Source organism: Alternaria metachromatica, assembly GCF_023757995.1.
Source record: "Alternaria metachromatica strain BMP 0045 chromosome Unknown scaffold_2, whole genome shotgun sequence".
Taxonomy (NCBI): domain Eukaryota; kingdom Fungi; phylum Ascomycota; class Dothideomycetes; order Pleosporales; family Pleosporaceae; genus Alternaria; species Alternaria metachromatica.
Genome location: NW_026055493.1, coordinates 338658 through 361224, shown reverse-complemented (window position 1 = coordinate 361224; position 22567 = coordinate 338658). Strand labels below are relative to the sequence as shown.

Here is a 22567-nt window from a genome sequence, read left to right as displayed (position 1 = left end):
GCCGCGTTGAAATAATCACGATGTAGATGGATTTTCCGCGCCATAGAACTTCGCGTCGGTCTATCGTGTCGACGAAGCAGGATAGATAGATGCGTTCTGCTGCCAAAAGGGTGCAGAAGCCGGGATGAACGTGTGCACGGGTGCGTGGGGCCGAGCACCTCCGCCTTTTTAAGTGGGCCCCGTCGCGCAAACATCCCTGCAGCAGTTCGGAAATTTTATAAACAATGCTCACGGCTGAAGTCTTTGGTCATTCCACCAAGATCTAATGTCTGAAGTGTCTGATTGTTGCTCACCCGGCGGCAGCTGCTCGAAACCCATGGATCACCAAATGAATGAAGTAGACGTCGCTCGCTTCGAGGAGCTTGCGGCTCTTGAGCACGAATTCGAAGACGTGGAAGAGGAGATCAGTAAGTTGCGATTCCACTTCTATAACGTCGCGTCTTGAGAAAGGGAGTCGCATTGCTAACCCCATCGCAGTCCGCCAAGCCGAAGCTCTGCAGGGCCCTCTCTACAAGAAGCGCGCCGACTTCGTCACAAAGATCCCGCACTTCTGGTCGCTCGTCTTCGAGCAGGCGCCGCCCGAGATCGACAACTTCATCCAGCCCACCGACTCCAAGGTTTTCGCCGAGTGTCTCGATACTTTTGAGGTGTCGCGGATCGAGCTCAACGACCCCAATGGCTCCCCGCGCAGCTTCTCGCTCAAGTTCGGCTTCACCGACAACGAATACTTCGAAGACAAGGTGCTCGAGAAGAAGTTCTGGTTCAGGAAGACCAAGGACTGGCAAGGTCTAGTTTCTGAGCCTGTCAAAATCAACTGGAAGAAGGACAAGGACCTTACCGGTGGTCTCACGGATGCGGCATACAAGCTGGGCGAGATGAGGAAGAAGTTGGCAACCGACACTGCCAACGGCGTTGCGAGGAAAGAGGAGGCCAAGACTAAGGAATATAAGAACCTGGCCAAGAAGATCGAAACAGCTACAGACGCCTCTGTTAGCTTCTTCGGTCTCTTCTCTTTCGTCTCCGGCTATCGCTGGGTCAGCGCACAGGAGTCAGCACAGGCTGCCAAGGAGGAGAAGGAGAGGTTCGAGAAGATCAGGCGAGGGGAGAAGGTCGATGACGAGGATGAGGCTGAGGACGAAGAAGACCCGCAAGACTACCAGGAGATCGAGGTCTTCCCAGGCGGCGATGAGGTTGCTACCATCCTCGCCGAAGACATGTGGCCCAACGCTATTAAGTACTACAGTACGTGGCATGCGCTTAACTACTCTTCATCCCGTCGCTAACGGATCACAGAGAGCACATTCGACGAAGACGAAGACGACGAGGAACTGTCCGACTTGGATGTCATGGATGCTAGTGACGATGATGACGACGACGAACAAGAACCAGTCGACATTCGCGCATTGGTGGGCAAGGGTCGCAAGTCAGAGCAAGAGCCGCCCTCGAAGAAGCAGCGCAAGGCTTAAACAAAACGAGTCACCATGAGCTCCTTGTGGACGACTTCCCACCTTCGTCATATAATACGGCGAAGACCATATACCCGGAGAACCTAGTGACGTTCTGCTAGGCCTCTTTTACGTAGCGATGAACTAAATATACCTCCTCGGTCAAGCCCGACAATTGCATACTAAAGGTGCGCCTGGGCAAAACGACACAATCCCCTTCTGTGGCATCCAGAATCTTTGTGTTTCCACCCGCAGCACCGCTCCATTGTCAAATTGCGTCCTTTCGTCCCGTGTTTCCTTCTACCGATCTTACCAAGCTCCGGTCGGCGGACCGTTCATGCCTTCTGTTCTGCCGCTCACCTTACCATCTGGGTACACAGCTTCGTACGACGTCTCTTGGAAGCTCAACAATCAGTCAAGATGGTTGTTGCTTCCCCGCAATAGCTCCGTGCATGGCTTCGAGAAGCTTTGCCTCCACCAATCAATCAGCAGCAGCTTCGATCTATTCCTCATTCGGCACGGAAATTCACTCCGCCAGTTCCGCTGGCCTGTCCGTTGATGACGTTTGCAGTCTTGGTGCAAATCCTCACGCTCGAGCATTCGGTACCGCAACGAAGCTTGGAGCTTACATTAGCTCCTTGGGATTGACCAACGATTGCCTTTGTAGCCTTTTGTAATCCACTACATCGGATGCACGAAGATAATTTTGAGCACTTTCTTGAGGGGTACCATGCACGCCGAGCTCAAAATTTCCGGGTAATCTCCATCGATCAAAGGTTTCCGTCAGCGGGGAGCACAATGAAACCACCCGGTATGATGCGGATAGATCTAGTAGAGGTACATAGGTACTTATTTAAATAATCTCTGGATCCGTTCACGGTGGTACAACGTCTCGTTCTATTCCACCTTAACTCTTTCTATTCCACCTTAACTCTTCAAGATGGATCAATTGCTGCCATTCTTCAGTCTTCTAGTTCTCGCCGCTCCCGTTGCTGCTCAGGGCAACGGGACAGCTACTATCTCTTATGTCTTGCCTTCAGGCTACAGTACCTCAAGCTTCAACGCCTCAGCACAGCCCACAGCCTATACCCGCACTGATTTCGGACCCAATGCACTCGCCTCGCTCTGGGACATGGTGGGCCCTATCGCTACGGGCCCCATCACGACTACCGTTGAACCAACAGCAGAGCCAACGGCATATCCGCAGCCAGATCCTCAATACTATCACGCTCTTGTAGGAAGCGGATATCCCGAGGTACAGGGCTTGAAGCTCCCCGAGAACTTTCAATGGGGCTTTAGTTCTTCCGCGTATCAAATCGAAGGTGCGGTCAAGGATGAAGGCAGAGGACCCAGTATTTGGGATTTGCTGGCACACCGGGGTAAGTTCTGACTACACGATGTGCATGTGAGACACCATGATAAGCTGACTTCGTACCTGTATCTCGCAGTTCCCAACTATGTAGCCGATAATACCACTGGCGATATCGTTGATCAACATTACTATCTGTATAAGCAGGATTTCGCCAGACTAGCAAGTCTAGGAGTCAAAGCCTTCAGCCCTAGCTTTTCATGGCCGCGCTTTTTCCCCTTTGGACATGGCCCGGTTAATGAGGAGGCCGTTGCGCACTACGACGACGTGATCAGGACCATGCACGAGAATGGCATTCATCCAGCGGTAACGCTTTTCCACTGGGATACTCCACTCGCCATATTCAATGAGTACGGCGCCTGGACTGACCGCCGCGTCGTGGATGACTTCTTCAACTACGCTAAGTTCGTCATCACACGGTATGATGCCTACGTCGACGAGTGGTTCACAATCAATGAGCCCCAATACTGCAATTGGCAATACGCCGGGTATCCGGCAGGTGAATACTACCCAGCGCCAAATGGTAAGTCTCTTCATACGAACTGCATGTGAGACATACACTGACTTCGTTTACCACGGCTCAGGCGTTACAGGCGGCAATGAAGCCCGCTTCCTTTGTGGCCACCATACACTGCTAGCGCACGCAAAGGTGTCCAAATGGTACCATGAAGAGTTCAAAGGACGCGGCCGCATGACCTTCAAGAACAGCGGTAACTACTACGAGGCCAACAGCACAAAACCAGAAGACGAAGTTGCACGCCAGCGGAACTTTGACTTTAGCATTGGCTGGTTCGGTGGACCCTGGACTGACGGTGACTACCCGCAATCGCTCAAAGACACACTTGGCGACCTCTTGCCCGAGTTCACACAAGAGGAAAAGGATATGATCAAAGGATCGTGCGACTTCTACGCCATCGATCCCTACTCCAGCTTCTTAGCTTTTGAGGTTGATGGCGGGCTGGAGTCATGCACGAGCAACCGGTCACACCCGTCCTTCCCTGACTGTGCTGGTTCAGCAAGTGTGGCTCCTAATGGCTTCCCCATTGGTCCTGCCGCCGACCCGGCCATGTCGTGGTTCTACTCTGCACCTGCCGGCGTGCGCCGCTACCTCAAGCACATTACTCAGGTCCTCTTCCCGTCAATCCCGGACATTGTTGTGAGCGAATTCGGGTTTGCGGAGCCTTTCGAAGGACAATGGGTAAGTTCTGACTGTACGAAGTGCATGTGAGACACATACTGACTTCGTACCTCTACCTCTGCAGACGTCCCTGAATTCTGCCCTTTTTGACTTGAAGAGAGCGGACTACTTCCAGCAATATCTAGACAACATTTTGCTGGCGATTCATGTGGATGGCGTCAACGTGACTGGAGCATGGGGGTGGTCCATTCTAGACAACTTCGAGTGGGCGCTTGGTACGTCGGTCAGGTTCGGAGTGCAGTACGTGAACTACACGAGTCTTGAGAGGACACCCAAGGCGAGTTTGTTCCAGTTCCTCAACTGGTTCAAGGAGCATGAAGCGAGCGGGAACGCGACAATGAGGATGTAGAAGAGGTATAGGGTAGTAACAGTGCTACTGTGAAGTTGGAATCAGAATTATGATCATGTAGATCATGTTAGATTTGAAGACTTTGCGGTTGTTTGAAGGATGTCTGATGCTAGTTGATGGGTGATGTTGGTGATGGATCCGCATGACAGCGCGTACCCTGTTCCACATGACGTGTTGCCCTTGTCTGTAATGGCCGGAAGGCAGCCTGGAGCGAGGCATGACGCGTCGACGGCCACAGTCGACGCGAATGCAGCAAAGACGAGCACTTGGGCGTCCTTGTGAGTCGTGCCGGCCATGGTGCGGGCGTTAGCTCCCTTTCTTATCGCGCGATTAGGTCCCTTGTGACAATGCGGATCCACCCGAGCATCTTGGTGCGCATGCCTGCCTGGGACCATTCCACGCAACATGTTGTGACGATGCCGTTTGAACTGACTGAATGACTCAGAGAGTGCACATTTCTACCTTGAATGCTTCCTGTGGTGTAATACTTGCGCCGCTTTGGGCCATCTCTCGCACATCGTGGCTGCCACTTGGCACATGAGCTTAACGCATCCGGTTGCACCTAGGTCCCCAGCTACGGACCTCAAACTGCCAACAACCACCAAGACGACCACTAGAAGCTCCCACGGCGTGCACACGACGACTATCGGACTTCCACTGTTTGGCGCAGCTCGAGCGTTTGTGATAGCATCAAAGGTGCCCGGCCCCGACGACGGCATCGTCATTGCTCGGCTCGTGACATCGCCAGCTGCTCCAAACCTCCGAGCGCACCTCCGCAAGCTTGCCCACCTCTCCACCGTCTACGCCGACTCCACGCGCACTCCAGCACAGCGCCTCGCCTCGACGCTGCCTATGCTCTCTCCCTAATCCCCAAGCCAGCACCCCTCCAGGCACGGCGCTGCCACCAACCCATACCCGCGTCATCTGCGGGTAACCAGACCCAGCGTTCGTCCTGGCAGACGAAATCGCCCCAAACCCTCCCTCCCCAGCCGCCTCCGACCACCCATCCACCCCGACGTCCCCCGCTTCTTCTTCCCCAGTCATCTCTGCCCCCTCCAACCAGCCCGCACCCGCCGCCCGAGCCTCCAACCACGCACCCGCTGCCGCTATCCTGTCATCCGACCAGACTACAGCCGGAAAGCGCAGGCACAGCTTCTCTGCGAGCGACGACGCCGAAGACGAGCCCCTCACCAGCGGCACCCGGGGCAGCTTATCCCGCCACATCTCGAAGCGCAGGCGCAGACAGGAAGGGAAGATGCGCCTTGATAACGACACCTCCAAATCCTCACAATCGCCCTCGCGCAACTTCGCAAACGGATCGTCACAGTCGTCGGGGCACAGGTCGCCCCTGGCCAAGGGCGCGAATGGAAGCACGCACGGGAGAAACGAGAGCAATGGCTCCTATACGAATGGAGGACCGGTAGCGAACGGGGGATCAGTGCCTGCAACTTTCTTTGGCCATGACAGGGAAGAAGTGACGCGGATACTGATACAGAGTCTGACCGACTTGGGCTACCACAGTGCTGCGGGCGCACTATGCAAGGAGAGCGGCTTCCAGCTCGAAGGGCCCACAGTTGCGGCATTCCGAACTTCGGTACTGAACGGTGATTGGGAGGAAGCCGAAGAGCTGCTGTTTGGGTCAAATACACACCACACCGGTGGTGGTGTTGGTCTAGACGCTCCCTACGGAAGGCCCTGGGGAAAGTCGACATCTCAGCCCAGCTCGCAGCGTTCTACAGGCTTGACTCTAGCCGAGGGCGCAAACCGCGAGGTGATGCTATTCTGTCTGAAGCAGCAAAAGTACCTCGAGTTGCTTGAACGGAGAGATCTGAGCAAGGCACTTGCGGTACTTCGGCAAGAGTTGACGCCGCTTCATCGCGATGTGGGAAGGTTACACGCGCTTTCGGCGTAAGTATCATCCTGCCATCAGACGTTATCCAGCTAACGCTTCGTAGGCTTATGATGTGCCAATCTGCCGAAGACCTCAGAAATCAAGCTCAATGGGACGGCGCTCGCGGTGACTCACGGATGCATCTGCTTTCTGATCTTTCCAGTAAGCACCAAGTCCCAGACTATGGCGATTCATACTGACATCCTGTAGAATCAATTTCGCCGAGCATTATGATCCCGGAACACAGGTTAGCAGTACTGCTAGATGAAGTAAAAGATAGCTGGATCGCAAATTGCCTATACCACAACACTGCCGCGTCACCGTCTCTCTATCTCGACCACAACTGCGAAAGGGATGACTTCCCAACAAAGGCTGTTCTTGATTTGAAACACCACACGGGTGAGGTTTGGTACTTGCAGTACTCAAACGACGGCACAAAACTTGCATCTGCAGGCGAGGACCAGACAATCATCATCTACGAAACCAACACATACAAGGTGTTACATCGACTCGCAGAACACAGGAAATCTGGCGTCGCTCATCTTGCTTGGAGCCCTGATGACACAAAGATAATAACATGTTGCTCGCAACCAGAGAACTCGGCACGGATATGGGATGTCAAGGTAAGGCGGCAAGATTGCTCTGATAGCTCCGACTAAAACTAGCAGACCGGTGTATGCATACAATGTATCAACGACTTCACCTACCCATGTACCACGGCGGCTTGGGATCCGTCCGGTACACGGATTATTCTTGGATCACAGGACGACAACATGGGCTGTAGTGTTTGGGACCTCGACGGGAACCTCAAGCACAACTTCGCCGATGATGGGAAGCTCCGTGTAAACGGCCTCGCATTGTCGTCCGATGGCCAGCGATTAGTCGTCATTACAGAGAGCGCGATTGTCGTGTTTGATTATGCCACTTATGAGAGGATTGCCGAGTTTCAGCTTGATGGTACAAAGTTGACGAGTGTTACGATCAGCCAGGATTCACGGCATATGCTCGTTAGCATAAGCCCGGATCAGATCAAGCTCATGGAAATCGACACTGGGGATGTAATACAACGCTTCGAGGCACATGCTCAAAAGCAGTTCATGATTCGATCAGCGTTTGGCGGCGCCGATGAGAACTTTGTAGTCAGCGGCAGCGAGGGTATGTTTGTCTTGTCTTTTCATGCAAGATCATTTGCTAACACACGCTTTCAGATTCACGAATATACATATGGCGCTCCAATGGCCTCCTTATCGAAGCTCTCGACGCACACTCCAACGGCTGCGCCAATAGCGTAGCCTGGCACCCCAAGGATCCTACTACATTCGCTTCTGCTGGCGATGACAAACGAATCAGGATCTGGAAACCAGCTTCCGCGTCACCAATGCCATCGAGTAGCAGTAACGGTTATGCAAGGTAGAATGGGCCGCTCACCTGGTGTAATTTGCATGTAAGGGTTCACGTGTGGTTTGCGTGTGATGTCCTGTACGATGGTTAGTTTTGTGTTCTGTTGCATCAACTTTGGCGTCAGAGGCCCATCTGAGGACTCACAGCATGGCTTATTCTTGGGTATGTGGGCTCTAGTTAGCATTCATCGGGCAACCTGTGCTCCCCCTTCGGTATGATGTACGTTATTCATTAGACGCTATCTCTATGGGATTGATTATCTGTTCTTGACTGAACGAATTGCTATAGATGCAAATGTACCTGCAGTTACCCAACTTCTCACCTTCTCCGTTACGTCCCGATCTCCCTTGACACAACTACGGCCTCCCTTTCTTTACGATATTCCGCCCACTTCATCCCTATCAGCGCGGCATCCACCGTGTCATCCGGTTTACGCTCCCATATCCAAGACACCCCGCTCCCACCATATCGTCTCGCAACCCTCTTTTCACCCACCCATAACTCCTCCAGTGCTTCCACCTCACCAAATGCTAATCTCGCAACGTTGTTTTCAGCTGCAACTCTCCTTCTCTCGTTTCCTTTCCACAACGCCTGTCTTGCTTCTTCCGTCTTACATTCCATGACTGCTCGTTTCCACACCGCCCGATACCCCATATCAAGATATTCGATCTTGCTGACTTGCAGCTTCTTGAGTTGTTTCAAGCCTTGGCCCAGAGTGCGCATAATGGACGCAACATCGGATCGATAGCAGTACGACTCGCTGCGCAAGGCAAGGTGACGAATATATGGAAACGTCGTCGTGAGAAAGGTAATTTCGGCCAGAGACCATGCCGCGCTTCCATCAAAACTTCGTAGTCCCACAGCATACTGGAAATATGGATCGTCTTCTTCTTTTCTCAGGCTAGACCGCGGAATCATCTCGAACAAAGTCTTCAAATCGGTATACTTCTCCATCGCACAATCCTCACCATCGCCCTTCCCCTTCACCGCCAACGTCTGCAGATTGGGACAATGCTGCACCAGAAACGCGGCGCTGCTATTCACAACCAACGTCTCCACACCCCTCAACTCAAACCCAGGGAACCGGGATGGAAGTGAAGAGTCGGTGAACGCAGCGGAGAAGACATCCAGACTCCGGCTCATCATCCTCACTTCCAGCCGCTTTAGCCGCGGTAACGAATGCATAAAGGTGAACAGATCGAGAGCGTCGCTACCGGTCACGTAGGCGCCAGAGCACCACCACCATAGACTGCCAAACATGTCGATTTTGAGCGCGCGAGCTTGGTGCAAGTGTGGTGTTAAGACGTCTGTGTCTAGGGATTTGAGGGGCGCAGTGATGCGTATGGTTTTGAACAGTCGTGGAACGAGGAGGGCGTGGAGACGGCGATTGGCTAGGGAGAGTTGTTTCCATGGAGTCTCGCCGTGTTGCTGGTGATGGTGGTCCAGGAAGTCGCATATGAGTAGTAAGACGTCATCGCACAGGTCGGAGAGAGTGAGTGGCTTGTGTAGTGATGGGAGGAGTGTTGGGTCAATGAAGCTGTCGACTCGCGTCTCTCTTGTTTTGGGTGTCATTGTGTTGTGCCGGTCTCAAGTTTGAAGAAGGTTGCGGTCGTGATGTCTACTTCATGATGTTCGATACCGTCAACGAGAGCGGAGATGGAAGTGAGCTAAGCAGCTACCCCACGTTTTGATGCACACTTGTTACTTGAACAGGCTAGTTGAGTTGAAGCTCCTAGGTTATCCAATCCAAAAGAGGTAGCCACGATAGGCCGTCAAAGGCTGCAAGTAGGCGTGAATTATTCTATACTATTGCATCGAGCTATCTACTTATTGTCGTTAGTCATTATCATAAAACGTTATTCATGTTCATCGTTGCGTCTTTCGGAGCAAGAGTCCTACGCAAAGCACAAGCATCCGCCACTCCACTTTTCGTACACTTTCAGCGTCTCTCTGGGTATCTGCGATATGTAACAAACAATTTCAAAGGGTGTATTCAACGCTTTGGAGATGCGAACCGATGCGACTCTAAATGACTCGCACTGTTGCTTTACCTTTCCCGAGGGTTTGGGACGATGATATCAGCATGCTTCTGAGACGGTCCTCGGCTTTTGTCAGCTCCTGCCGACTGTTCTGGTCGAGATCTGACGGCCGGGGCCATGGTAGCCACGCCTTTATAGAGTCAAGGGTACCAGAACGTGCTCGTGATGCCGGAAGACTGCGCATAGACGCTCCGCGTTGGTGTGAGGGAATTCTGCGTGGTGTTGCAGTCTGAGGCCGTCCGTTGGATGATCCATTGGCGTCCTTGCCAACGTCCTGCATTGCCGACGATGTATCGAGTGATAGCTGTTTCGAAGCTGTAGGCGCGGCAATGGTGATTGCTGGATGTGAAGACGAGGTGGACGCATGGACTGCCCAAGCGGGCCCTGGGTTTTGGGCTTCGACCTGTTTCGAGCTGCCAGCCTCTTGGTCTCGGAAAGTATCGCCATCTATGGCTTTCCTCTTACCACTCCCACCACTGATGACGCTCTTCAAGCTTCCGTATGCTGATTGACTACGCTTCTTACTGCTCTCGGCCCTACCCTCTTGCGCCAGCCGCTCGCTGGAGCTGCTCGCTTCAGGCACTGCCATGAGGGTGTTGTCTGCGGCAGTCCATCCTTGACTGATCCTATTCAAACGACCTCGGCTGGCCAATGCTCCTGTACTTGCAGCCCACCCCGACCCCCCGCTTGTTATTTCGCCCTGTGGGGGTAGGTGAGAGTCGTACTCGTCGGCTAGACTCATTCTGCTTCGGGCGCAGATCTCGGCAATGGCATCGATGGCGTCTCTGATTTCGGGGTCAACCGCGCGAAGGATTGCCGAAAAAGAGAAGTCGTCAGCGGAGGGTAGCTGCTCGCTCCTGCCTGCCAGACCGGCGGACAGGGCCGACGCATGTGTCTGCCCGTTCATGGCGAAGGAGCGTGGCGTGTTGAAGCCGGAGCCAGAGCGCGATGCGTGCCGCGAGCCTGAGTATGTGCGTACTACGACGGGCTGGCTGGTGACGGTGGTCCGACTGGATGTAGACTTTGCAGACTTGCTCTTGGAGGGCGAGGAATGGAAGGCGGGGGCGTTCAGGGCGCGCAGTGCAGCAGACTGGGTCGGCGGCAGTGTGTTGGTCAAGGTGGTAGTCGCACTGGGCACCGAGCCTGAGCTCGCCGTCAAGTCAGACAGGCCCTCGGGGGCATCTAGTGGTTGCGTGTGGGCGAGGACGGGCTCGTCGGACAGTATAGGCTGGGCACTAAGGGTGGACGTGGTGTTGTTCCCCAAGAGGGTCGAGAAGACGCCCAATGGTACCGACTGTCTGGTGGTCGTTGCAGGCGTTGCAGGCGTCAGTGGGTGTGGGATTGCACTCGACTCGGCGGTACCTGAGCCATGTTGCTCACAGTCGGTCGGAGGGGCAGCGCTGTGCGGGAGCCGTGGCGCCTGGAAGGGAACGCGCGGATCATTAGACATGCCGGCCATTGTTGTGGGTTCTGGTTCCGTAGCTGCAGGTCAATGCATTGCCGCTATGCGACGCCGTCTGAGTTGTTGGGTGAGCTGCCGTGATCGAGAAGATGCGCTGGCGCCAAGCTTGGCGGGTTATTTCGTCCCACCCGCCTTCCATCATTGGGCCATTGCCGCTTCACCCTACACAAATTCCGACATATTGAACGAGTTGCATGCCACTTGGGATCCGACGCCCAATTGCAAACGTGCAAGACTGGGGATTTTCTTGTTGCGCCTAAGAGGCGTCTCACTGGCTTGACACCCTAAGATCTCTCCGACGACAACCTAGATATCCATGCCGCTCGACATCTGTCTGTCTTGCACGACTACATGGTAACACATGTGGACCCTGCGCATGGAAGCGCATCTGCCTCCCAGCGGTACTCCAGATCTCAAAAGAGCATCCCGTCGTCTGGCTTTTCGCCTTCTATCCGCTGCGCGCGCACCAATTCCGTTGTCTGCCCGAGCCTGTCGCTCAACCAAGACACCAATCCACCTGGCATTTCGTCAAGTATTTGTATTTCAGCCTTGACGTTGAGCATCAGCATCTTCTGTAGCTCCTGCCTCCAGCCCTTCTCGGGACCCCCCTCGGCGCACAAGTTCCACTCCAACATTCGCGCTGCTTTGTTGCGGTCGCGCGCCGTCAGTCTCATCAGGCCTTGAAGTTGAGGTTTCGTGCTCGTCTCTGTGTGCACTTCGCCTAACGGAGTCCCGCTCATGTGGTGACTCTTTACACCGAGCCAGCGGATGTTAGGCAAGCCTGGTGTGGCTGTATCCGTGGATGTAACGTCTTCGTGCGCAAGACGATAAGACCCATATTTGTACGTCGATAGTATGGCGATACCGTCAGGATCAAGGTCCATCAGAGCATACATGGGAATGTGAGGGGCCTTAGCAGCTAATTGACTTAGAAATTTCCGTGAAGCGAGGTCTGGATATCCTTTCGCCTGTCTTGGTCGTTAGGTGACATTGGCAACAGACACAGTCAGGCTTACAGTCAGTATTGTTCCGCTCGAGCCCAACGTGTGCCACCGTGGTGAACTCATCAATGACCTAAAGGTCGCCTAGGTATGCATTAGCGGTAACATAAGTGATCCCAAAGCATCGACCATACCTCCTTTTCGATAATGAGAACCCATTGCACGCGTGTCAAGTCGAGATTGTCGTTATCGTTGACACTGGGAACGAGTATCCCCTGGTGATGTGTTAGGAAGGCATCACTGAGCCAGCACGCTCCTCAAACCTCTTTCTCGCTCATGCCATTGATATAATGACCATCGTTTCGAGTCAACCTAAAGCCGCCCGCCAGCAGGCCTTTCGCGGCGGCAGTCTGAAATTGGCTATCAGCTGTGCTTCCAGAGAGACGACCGAGACAAGCGCACCACGTTCAATTGTAATCTAGTGATGCCGAAGGTACAAGCCAAGTCATCCACGTATCGGTCGACTATCGACTGCTTGATGAACAAGTCTGGATGTCGATAATACATGTCTCTACCTCAAGTCAGCTTTTTGTTGTCATCATACAAAGGCAAAGTTGACCTCTTCGTCATGACGGTACCATCGACGAGACCGGCATGGACAAGCTCGAGTATACGAACTAGTGCAGCTACACGACCATTAACGTACTCAGCATGTACAAACGATCGGGTTCACACACTGAAATTCCATGCCTCTTGCGCACTTGCTCCTGGAAAATTGATATCGCGTTCCTTCGGTTCGGGAGTCTGTTCTTGGCCGTCGGCTGTGGCAGATCGTCTGCGAGACAGAGCCGCACGGGACTTCAGCGTGATAGTGAGCGCTTCATGATCCTCTAGCTGAGCATCCACAATCAACTCTATCATCGCTTCGATACGAGCGATCACCCAAACTCTGCACAAGGTTAGTCATAACCCGCTCAGAGTGAGAACGCCTGGAGAACCTGTCGCGTATGGGTCCTAGAGCGTGCTCCTGATGGTGATACCGAGGTGCTTCCTGAACAGACAGCGCTGTGCCATTGGTTGAGGTTGAGGATGAGCTGTTACACATATCCCACGGTATATTTTCCCGTTGGGAAGTTGCAAACAAGAACTCATCTTCTGAGTCCTCCTCTTCCGTGTCATTAGGAGCGGCCTGCATGTCATGTTCACCAAACAACATGTTATCGAAATCGCTCGTATGCATGGCGAAGCGCGGAGTGGCGAATGATGGTATGAACTCTCGCGGATACTAGGTTAGCTACTAGCAGGTATGTACCGACTACTGTGAGTTCGATATAGCAAGAGGTCTGCACAGGGCGCTGCAGACAAGAAGCCAGTCATAGAAAGCGTGGTCGGGGCGTGAGTGCTGCGAGACGGCAGGCACGACACGTGCAGGATACACCAGGAAAGGCAGTCCAATTCGCGGGTTTATCACTAAGCCAATAGCCCCAGGAATCGCTGTGAAACTGTTTGGTCCACGTCTTGCACGAGTAAAATAGTGGTGCTCGACGTGTTGATGTTCGCGTTCGTTTCGCCGTAACGCTAAAAGGAAATCAGAGCATGAAATCGCTAAAGTACGCGCCATTCGAGCAATTGCACCCCAGTCGCACTTTCCCGCACTAGACCCACATCAGCCCACTAGTCGTTCGCGGTTTCCACGCGCTGCGCGTCGCGCCTTCGACCTTCGCGTCTCCTCCCGCATCAACGTCCGCTACCGCAACCACGCTGCTTGTTCAACGACAACAACCTTTTCAGAATTGAGCGTCGGCCCCCTCACTATCGACTCGTGATAGGCCTGCAAAGTCTATCGGCTGCACTTTCAGCAACCACCGTACACTATGGAGGACCCCACACCCATTGCGCCGCTGCCCCAAAAGCGTCCACACACCGACGACGACGATGTCGAGCCTACCGTATCAACTCCGTCAAAACAGATTCGATCAGAAGCCTCTACACCCCTCTCAATTCTCTCGGTTCAAACCCCGTCACCCCTGAAGAGCAGCGCTCCGAGTTCAACCGCCCCAAACAGCAGCAATGTCTCTGCTCCAACCCCTTCACAACCAGCCAAAAGGCGCAAGTTGACGTCACAAGAGAAAGAAGCCCAGCGTCTAGAAAAGGAAGCGAAGGCCAAGGCGCGAGAAGAGAAGAAGGCGCAGAAGGAGGCCGAGGAGAAGGTCAAGGCAGAACAAAAGGCACAGAGAGAAGAGGAGAAGCGCAAGAAGAACGAGGAACGAGATGAGAAGAAGCGTCTGAAGGAGGAGGAACAGCAACGGGTAGAGGAGGAGAAGGCAAAGAAGGCACGAGTAAGTCGACCATCGTCCTTGTAGTACGACCTGAACAGTGCTAACCTTTGGATAGTCCCAAATGAAGCTCAACGCTTTTTTCGTCAAGCCAAAGGCGGGATCAAGCCCAGGACAGGCCGCGGTAGCTTCATCCCAGAACCCTACTGCCTCGTCCACATCTTTACCTAGCACATCCGGAGTCAAAACTAATTTGGCCCCTCCATCCCCACAGAAGAACATCGTCAAGAACGCTCAGTCAGACTACGAGCGATACTTTCTACCGTTTAACCTCCCTCCACATACGATCCTCGCTCCCATAAATCCTCTGCTCGACGATCCGGAGCGGCTGGAGGCTGCGCGAACACGGCTAGAGAACCTTATCGCGCACAACGGTACCGGTACCGAGACCATCACACGAGAGACCCTGGTATCTTCTTTCCCGCGACGGATTCGACCAGCGCATCGGACTGCGACCATCGCCGAAGTTATCGAACGTGTGAATGGCTCATCGGACCGTCCCATCGATTTGACTGTCCACAGAAGCCCGTTGGAGATGCTCAGAGAGATCCCAATGAAGTACATACACTTCTGCAAGGATGTACGTCCCCCGTATTATGGTACCTATACCAGGCCTTATACCGACGCGGAAGCTTCTCGGCTCGCACGAAACCCCATTGCCAGGGTCCGACAGGACACCGATTATGACTACGACTCTGAAGCAGAATGGGATGAACCCGAGGAAGGAGAAGACCTTGACTCTGACGGCGAAGACGACAACGAAGAAGATGCAGAAGACGACTTGGACGGTTTCCTCGACGATGAAGAAGACCCACAACTCAAACGGCGACTCATTAGTGGTGATTTAGTTCCTGTCAGCACCGGCTTGTGCTGGGAGGATGCCGATAGGGTTTCCAGGTTGAACGATGGTTCAGATGCTATATGCACCGACTTCAAGGGGTTCTCAATGGGGTTTCTGCTGGATCCGCAAATGACTTCAATCGATCCGTTTTCTACGGCATACTGGGAACCGGATCCTGCGACCATTGCAAGTACCGCCGCTGCTGCGAAGAAAGACACTAAGAGCGCCATGAACCCTCCGCGGGTACCTCTGGTCCAACGCTCTATGAATGGTCTGCTCAACACATTGAACGGCCCACAGAAGTTAACAGGAGGAACTCCAACTAAGCCTGCAAAAGCTAAGCGATTGGTACCCACTGAGCAACTTGAAGCTTTCAAGGCCGAAATTGAGGGCAAAGATCTGACCAAGATTGGCATGATTGAGGCATTGAAAAAGGTATTTCCAAAACTACCTAAGGACGCCATCAGCAACACCTTGAGCGTAGTTGCCGCAAGGGTAGGACCTACCGAGAAAGAGAAGCGATGGGTGCTTGTCAACACCTGAAAGTCTCAATGCTCAGCGTTGCGTTCAGCTGGTCCTTTCCCTTTTTGCTCTTAATGTACATCAACTTTTCATACATTTCGGTAAAACCCGACGCCAACTACCTGTGGAATATGTGGGATAGTCTTTTAGCATAGCGGGTGAAGGAGTACGGGGTCAAGGCTGAGGTTCAAGGTGCTCCAAGTCATCATCAAGCGATATTTTAGATTTCAAAGTCAGTCCATATCTACACGCTGTGTAGGAGGTGAAGAATCGAGCTTATCCCAGGAGCTATAGGAAGTCGTTAAATTCACGCAATGAACAACGCGTCCACGCTGCAGTGGATCTTATGTACCATATGGCTATAACCCAGTAACTAGAGCATTAGTGTGATGCATGAAATGCCATTATGAACAGAGTCAACATGCTTGCAACGAGCAGTGCAGCGATTGAGACGAATGCGTGAAGTTACTGCGTGTTCCACATGGCGTAGGCATCGTAGAAGTGCAAGCGCTTTGTTACACCCCTTCGTCCCTAGCAAGGCAGCCCTGACACACACTACGCAGCCGTCAAAGGGTCATGCTATCGCGCGAGCATGTTTTGCAGAGCAATCAGGCTTTCTGCTCCTTCCTTCTGGATCTAAAAGCGAGTCAAAATCAATGCACCGTCTTCCAAGTATACTTTATGCTGGCACGCATCCACTTTGTAGACAAACTTTAGCCCGTGAGCAACAACGAGAACGTCGTGCGGGTTTGCGGGATTAAGATTGTACGGCTATTTTCGAGGGTTTCCTTTGAACGCATCAGAATCTCACCGAGCGGGTACGCAATCTACCTGCCTCTGAGATTGCAGACTGTGGTGAGCGGAAGGTTAAGAATAGCGACTGGTGTCAGATCCACACCTGCAGTCGGGTCCGTGCAGCGGGCGCTTGGGAATGTCGCGAGACAACCCTACCCAATCAGCCTGGTCTCGTAAACGCCCGCTATCTTGGGGCAACTGCCTACAATAACGATCCAATCATCAGTGTCTCTGCAACGGCAAAGCTTACCATCGGAGAGGGATCATCTTTCTTCCTTGCGCATGTTTCTATTCAAAGCGCCCATGGGGGCACCTCCCCAGGTCGTGGTACTTCCACAACGGCATCAGCAGGCGCTCTCGGCAGCGGTTCAGTCCCATGCGGCTCTAGATGGCGCCCAGGGATGCACTCATGCGCGTCCAGCAGAAGCAGTGTGGATATTCCCGCATGCAAGAATAGCTTGGCCCTTGCCTAACTGGCTGACTGTCCGCATGCTCATCTTAGTGTATCAAGGTACAGGTGATGGAGGCCTACAAAGACATCCTACAGCCTCTGGCACCTCCGCAACTCGAGTTTGAGACGTTTCGTCATCGTCGTCGTTCACCTTGCCTGTTGGTGTTGTAAGCGTTGTCCAACACCTTGTTACCTGCTTTCAGCTTGCTGGACTCAAGCGTCTCTCATCTTCCATCATGGCGTCTTTCGTTCTATGCCTTTCCGCAACTTTGCTGTTCACTCAGTCTGCAATTGCTTCAAACTGCACCAAGAAACCAATATACGTCGACATCCACAAGCGGGCCGTACACGACTCGTCAGAATTCCAATATGGATCCTTCATCGGACTAGGAACGCCGGCACAAAACCAGAGTCTTTGGCCATCGCTACAACAGAACCACATCTCTTTCGCGTCAAGTAACTACTGTAAGAACACAACTCTTGACAAATGTGCCACGAGTACAGGGGGCTTCTATAACGATCGCGACTCCACTAGGTATGCTTGACTGTCGGCATGACACTTTAACCTATTAGCTGACATGTAAAATAGTTTTGTGAAAGACGACAACTTTCAGACCTTGGACAATGACCAAGAGGGTTTTACGGGATTCTTCGGTCGAGAGACCTTACGACTATACACACATTACTTCGAGACGGACGGTGCATCACAAACATTGGTAGAGAACAGTACGATCGAAGTCGCCGAGTCGGGGTCAATCACACCTGCACGAGTGGGTATGGGGTTGTCTTCCACTCTCCTTCGGGACCTGGCTGCACAAGACATCATTGCTGGGAAAACATACTCGCTCTACATTGGACAGGGATTCAAGCGTGCTGGAGGCGCAGTCAACGGTAGCAATGTCTTTGGGGGATACGATTCAGGTCGCTTCACGGGAGACACACACAAATACGCCATGAAAATCGACAATCCGAATCCGATGAGCGTGCGCATCAAGGATATCGTCATCACTAACTCTGAAGATAACGCAAACGTATCACTGTTCGATAACACGGTCTTCACTGATATGAAGACACGGGCAGAGGACTTCGAGGCCCAGATTACGACTGAACAGTTTCCGTTCTCCCTACCGTATCAGATCACCCAAAACTTCATCAAACGACTGGGCGCCGAAAAGGATAACACATGGGGCGATAATTCTCTGAAGTTGAAGAACGCTTTCAACGGCACGTTCTCGATAGTGCTAGAAGATGGCTTTACAGTCACACTACCCTCTGAAGTCCTCATGAACGCTTCCAACATCACACCCATCCAAGACCGAGAAGAGTCAGCCGACACACCATTTTACCTCGGGACCGCTTTCCTTGGCCAAGTCTACTTGATGGCGGATTACGAGACCAATAACTTCTTCCTCGCTGAAGCCATTCAAAAGAACAACATGGTCATGCCCGTTACCTTTTGCCCGAAATCCACGCCCGTAGCCTACGAACGCCCCAAGCAGTCCGCATGGGAAAGCCAAGGTCTCATTGGCGCGGTGATTGGTGGTGTAATAGGCGGTATTGGCATCATTTGCGCAAGCTACTGCATTTGGATCACTTGGATGCGCAAGAAGGACGAGCGCAACTTGAAGAGGGAGTTGAAAAGAAACTCGCAGAGGAAGATGGAGCAGATGGACATTGAGGAGGCACAGCCTAAGTTTGACCCGCCACCACGGACAGTGAATGCGGCAAAAGCTATGTTTTGGAGGAAGAACAAGCCGGGTCTAACGTTTTGAGCGGGTCGCGAGAGTTATTTTCTTTCTTGGGGGTGTCATATTTATACCCTGACCTAGCAGTGTGCGGCTCGTTTGATTCGTATGCGTCCTGCAATCTTCACATTATCTCGCGTTCACATCCGCATGAGATTTGCTATTATCCGTGACGTTTGACGATATGTCCATTGCCCGGAGGGATAGTTTCGCTATACCGTTAATCACCTGAGCTTTTCTCGAAGCCGTCTGCCTGAATTGCGAATTGGGAGGGTCACCATGCTCCCAAAGTCCTTCGTCTACTCACGTCAAACGGGCAATTCGTACTGGGTGTGATATCAGTGACCGTGACCTCAGAGACAGCATGTGATGGCGAAGACGTATTCTGATTAGAAAATCGCGACGTTCGCCATGTCAGGTTCTTGTTTACAATATGGTACAAAGTCTGGCAGTGGTTTTGTACAGAATCGAATTGCGTCCAGGTCATGATTCGGGCGAGAAGCTGAAGCCAAGCGGTGCGAGTATCTTTTCTTGCACAACCTTGTTGGCCACCTCGCCGCCACGCTCGAGAGCGACCGCTCCGACGATGGCGTATAGAGAAGTCATGAGGACAGTTTCAAAACCAGAGCCTTGGAGGTTGTCCGCCTGTAATTCGTCAGCCTGTGGACTAGGGTGTTGTAAAAGTTCGAGCATACCCTCTTGGGTGTCCACCGTGTGACCTTGTCCAAACGGTATCGCTCTGCTATCGGTGCTAGCCGTGTCTTGCTCAAGACCAGACTCTCGGCCTCGTCGGTCAGGCCTTGCAGCCCATTCAAGGCGGGATGTAGGTATGGTTTGCGTCCAAACTCGTCGCTGATTGGTACACCAGTGGGATCTCTTGGCCATTGATTCTCCTGCGGCGAGTTTATGAGCGCCTGTGTTGTTTGTAGTTCGACTATCCTCCGTCCTGCCCTTTACGTTAGCCTCCCGTCTGTTCGCCTTTGCAATGTGCACACATACCCAAGTATGCTAATCGGTCGTTGAATCCTCTTCTTCCGTGGTCGAAGCTCTTGTGTGTGACGGCTAACCACTTTACGTCTTCTCCCAGTATTTTGTCTCCTCCGGGGCCCAACATGCGTATATACGCATCGTCCAGCTTTTTCGGGTCCTCATTGACCTGGTAAACGCCCCCTCTGGCTTTCGGCCGTATCCTGTGAGGCGCCATCATTCGCGGAGGTGTCTGTTTCCATCGCGGCCTGTCGACGGCTGGTGTAGCTTCTGCGTCATATTCCGTGGACCTCGATGGGGTGGTGCTCGAAAATGCGCATGCGGAGGACCGCACGAAGGACGTTCTGGATATTTGCGCGGGCCGGAGTGACGATGAAGCGGTCGAGACGAGTGATCGGAGCGGTCGTTTGGAAGTCATTGTGGCACTCCCAAGTGGTGAGCGAGGTGTGAGAGGCTTGATTGGCGGCGGGCGGGCGTGATGCTGCTGGCGGAGGTCACTTCGGATCATCGAAAAGTTGCGGCACGCGGATCGCGCCTTACCGCAACGACGCTAGCACCAGTCGCGCCTGCCGCTCCCCATCGTGCGCCCCCCGATACGCGACGCTTCCCCTTGCTGCGCTTCTCTTGGGTCATCATGACGAGCGTTGGGGTTTCCAGGCCGCTGAAAGAGTTGCTCGCCGAACAACTGCCCAAAGATGTGCCCATCACCTTCTACCACTACTCAACGCCGCCCTCCAAGTCCTCCGCCCTCTTCTCCGCGCCGCCCCATGGCAAGTCCGAACGAACATACTGCGAATCGCAGACCTTGGCAGCGTCGATAGTCCCAAAAGATGCAGCAGCCTCGGAACTGCCCGAGGAGCTTCTTGTATTGGCAATTGAAGTCTTGATCTACACCACGCGAAACCTCACGACCATCTTCGTCTCCAAAGCCGACTCGACAGGCTATATATCCGAACTACAATTACCGCGAGCCCAGTCTGCGTCACCTCTGAAGGCCATTTGTGGAACCTTTGTATCCTGGCTAGCACGAGAACGACAGAGGGAAGGGAAGAAGCTGGTAGTGTCTCTCTTCGCCAGGGCACAGGATCAATACCTGTTTCCGGCAAGCATCGAGAATAAGAACAAGCATGTGCTAGATGACAGGGGCTTGGTGAAATGGTGGTGCAGAGTGCTCGATCCCATCATATGGGAGTACAAGGCTGAAGGAGAGCGGAAGCCGTTCGCTGAGCGGCTGGTTGATGATGACGGCTCGAAGGCGGACAGCACGTCAGTCCAATCGGAGTCCACGGCCACAGGCTACTTGGTGATACCGGGCTTCGAGCCATACGATACGCTGCGATACATCCCTCCACCCCCCGTTCCGAACACCCCTCGACGCTGGGTAACCACACACCCGCTCCTACAGATCGCTCCCTACCCTGCCGCTCCACCGCGCTGCCTTGTACCGCACTTTCCAGACGACCCCAAAGCCAGATTCCTTGACGAATTGGACGAAGAACTTCCTGATCGGGGTACCGATGCTATGGTAGTAGATGGAGGCACACCTTCGAGAAGCAATGGGCACTGGAAGAGCGTTAAGACACTTGACCAGTTCTGGGAATTCATGGCTTTCAGACAAGAGTGCTCATCAGGGCGTATAGTAGGCTTCATCTGGGTCGTCATAACACCACCCAAGCCTTCGATACCCGAAGAAGATGAGGACATGCCTTCGCAACAATCAGCATCGCAGTCGTTCTCACAGCTCGATTCGCAAGAGAATATGCCCAGTCCAAAACGGAAGAAGGCTAGTCGACGCAGACAAGAGGCCAAAACTAGGTACGGACCAATTCCCCTGGTCCTGCCAAAGATTAAGAACAGCTCTTCAAACTTATCGACGTCGTCCAACGTCTCTTCAAGCTCCACCAAGAACCTTCCCGAGAACAATCCGTACTGGAAATGGCCTGCTTCCTCACGTGGCACCATCTGCTTCTCGCTCAAGAATTACGACCGCGCACATGAGGTCCTTTTACAACAGACTTTCGCAAACCGAAAGGCAGCAGCACGAAGTACGAGGAAGTGGAAAGAGGAGATTGCTGTCCTCGGGGGCATGGACGAATGGAGCTTCACAGTCAAGGGGACAAAGGAGTATGTAGCTCCAGTAAAACCCTCGGATGCAACAAATGGTGTGACCCCTACCATGGTCATGGGTGTGCGAAAGAAGAGGAAACCCGATACACCATCAGAAGCGGCGGTCGGCGCAGAAAAGCCTGCAGAGTCCGCGCAAATACTAGGAGAAGGCACAGTCAGGAAAAAGGCAAAGATAGAACCCACACCCATTACCAATGCAAGCGCTGCAAATGGGGTGAACACTTTGACGGCAGGCCTGGTGCGCAAGAAGCCAAAAACTTGAGATAGGTTGAGCTCAATCGGTATATGGCATTTTACACGATTTCAAGAAGGCTTCATTTTGTATAACGAAGTTTTGGGGCTGATACACATCTTTACCTTACTCACATGGAAGTGTTTTAATGTATTAATATGTCCTTGCGGACTTCATTTCAAGCACAAGCTATATGATGTTCCGTGTCAAGAAAGTCTGCGAATTGTATAAACCTTCCTTCATCAGGTGATCAACCTGAAAAGTGAACGAGTCCATAATCTAAAGTGAGTAATCGATTTACAGATGGCCATTTACGGAAATCGTTGTCGGGTAAACTGCTTTGTCGGTGTGCAGGGAGTCTGATCGCAACAAACGATCGCGATCCATGGATGTCCCTGGCGGTGAAGTCGGACCGTTCGGATGTGCAAACGATCGT

General features: G+C 53.0%; 8 protein-coding genes across 8 annotated transcripts; 6 read left to right on the top strand and 2 right to left on the bottom strand.

Moving 5' to 3' along the window:
- Nucleotides 1-328: 328 nt before the first annotated feature.
- Nucleotides 329-1466, top strand: J4E83_000931 (uncharacterized protein; the record flags this gene model as incomplete). Its single annotated transcript, XM_049327888.1, has 3 exons — nucleotides 329-407; nucleotides 478-1242; nucleotides 1294-1466. The coding sequence occupies 3 exons, from the start codon at nucleotides 329-331 to the stop codon at nucleotides 1464-1466; spliced, it is 1017 nt and encodes a 338-aa protein (XP_049192406.1).
- Nucleotides 1467-2385: 919 nt separating this feature from the next.
- J4E83_000930 (uncharacterized protein) lies at nucleotides 2386-4361 on the top strand (the record flags this gene model as incomplete). Its single annotated transcript, XM_049327887.1, has 4 exons — nucleotides 2386-2824; nucleotides 2894-3337; nucleotides 3399-4012; nucleotides 4077-4361. 4 exons carry the CDS (start codon nucleotides 2386-2388, stop codon nucleotides 4359-4361), a joined length of 1782 nt encoding a protein of 593 aa, XP_049192405.1.
- Nucleotides 4362-4777: 416 nt separating this feature from the next.
- J4E83_000929 (uncharacterized protein) lies at nucleotides 4778-7666 on the top strand (the record flags this gene model as incomplete). The annotated part of the gene is made up of 7 exons (XM_049327886.1): nucleotides 4778-4782; nucleotides 5300-5306; nucleotides 5425-6269; nucleotides 6317-6414; nucleotides 6463-6875; nucleotides 6921-7407; nucleotides 7461-7666. 7 exons carry the CDS (start codon nucleotides 4778-4780, stop codon nucleotides 7664-7666), a joined length of 2061 nt encoding a protein of 686 aa, XP_049192404.1.
- Nucleotides 7667-9678: 2012 nt separating this feature from the next.
- Nucleotides 9679-11151, bottom strand: J4E83_000928 (uncharacterized protein; the record flags this gene model as incomplete). The annotated part of the gene is made up of 1 exon (XM_049327885.1): nucleotides 9679-11151. One exon carries the CDS (start codon nucleotides 11149-11151, stop codon nucleotides 9679-9681), a length of 1473 nt encoding a protein of 490 aa, XP_049192403.1.
- A 2818-nt stretch (nucleotides 11152-13969) lies between these two features.
- On the top strand, nucleotides 13970-15815 carry J4E83_000927 (uncharacterized protein; the record flags this gene model as incomplete). Its single annotated transcript, XM_049327884.1, has 2 exons — nucleotides 13970-14434; nucleotides 14490-15815. 2 exons carry the CDS (start codon nucleotides 13970-13972, stop codon nucleotides 15813-15815), a joined length of 1791 nt encoding a protein of 596 aa, XP_049192402.1.
- Nucleotides 15816-17276: 1461 nt separating this feature from the next.
- J4E83_000926 (uncharacterized protein) lies at nucleotides 17277-18812 on the top strand (the record flags this gene model as incomplete). The annotated part of the gene is made up of 2 exons (XM_049327883.1): nucleotides 17277-17575; nucleotides 17630-18812. 2 exons carry the CDS (start codon nucleotides 17277-17279, stop codon nucleotides 18810-18812), a joined length of 1482 nt encoding a protein of 493 aa, XP_049192401.1.
- A 456-nt stretch (nucleotides 18813-19268) lies between these two features.
- Nucleotides 19269-19989, bottom strand: J4E83_000925 (uncharacterized protein; the record flags this gene model as incomplete). The annotated part of the gene is made up of 3 exons (XM_049327882.1): nucleotides 19269-19430; nucleotides 19481-19731; nucleotides 19785-19989. 3 exons carry the CDS (start codon nucleotides 19987-19989, stop codon nucleotides 19269-19271), a joined length of 618 nt encoding a protein of 205 aa, XP_049192400.1.
- Nucleotides 19990-20406: 417 nt separating this feature from the next.
- On the top strand, nucleotides 20407-22161 carry J4E83_000924 (uncharacterized protein; the record flags this gene model as incomplete). Its single annotated transcript, XM_049327881.1, has 1 exon — nucleotides 20407-22161. The coding sequence occupies one exon, from the start codon at nucleotides 20407-20409 to the stop codon at nucleotides 22159-22161; it is 1755 nt and encodes a 584-aa protein (XP_049192399.1).
- Nucleotides 22162-22567: the final 406 nt, after the last annotated feature.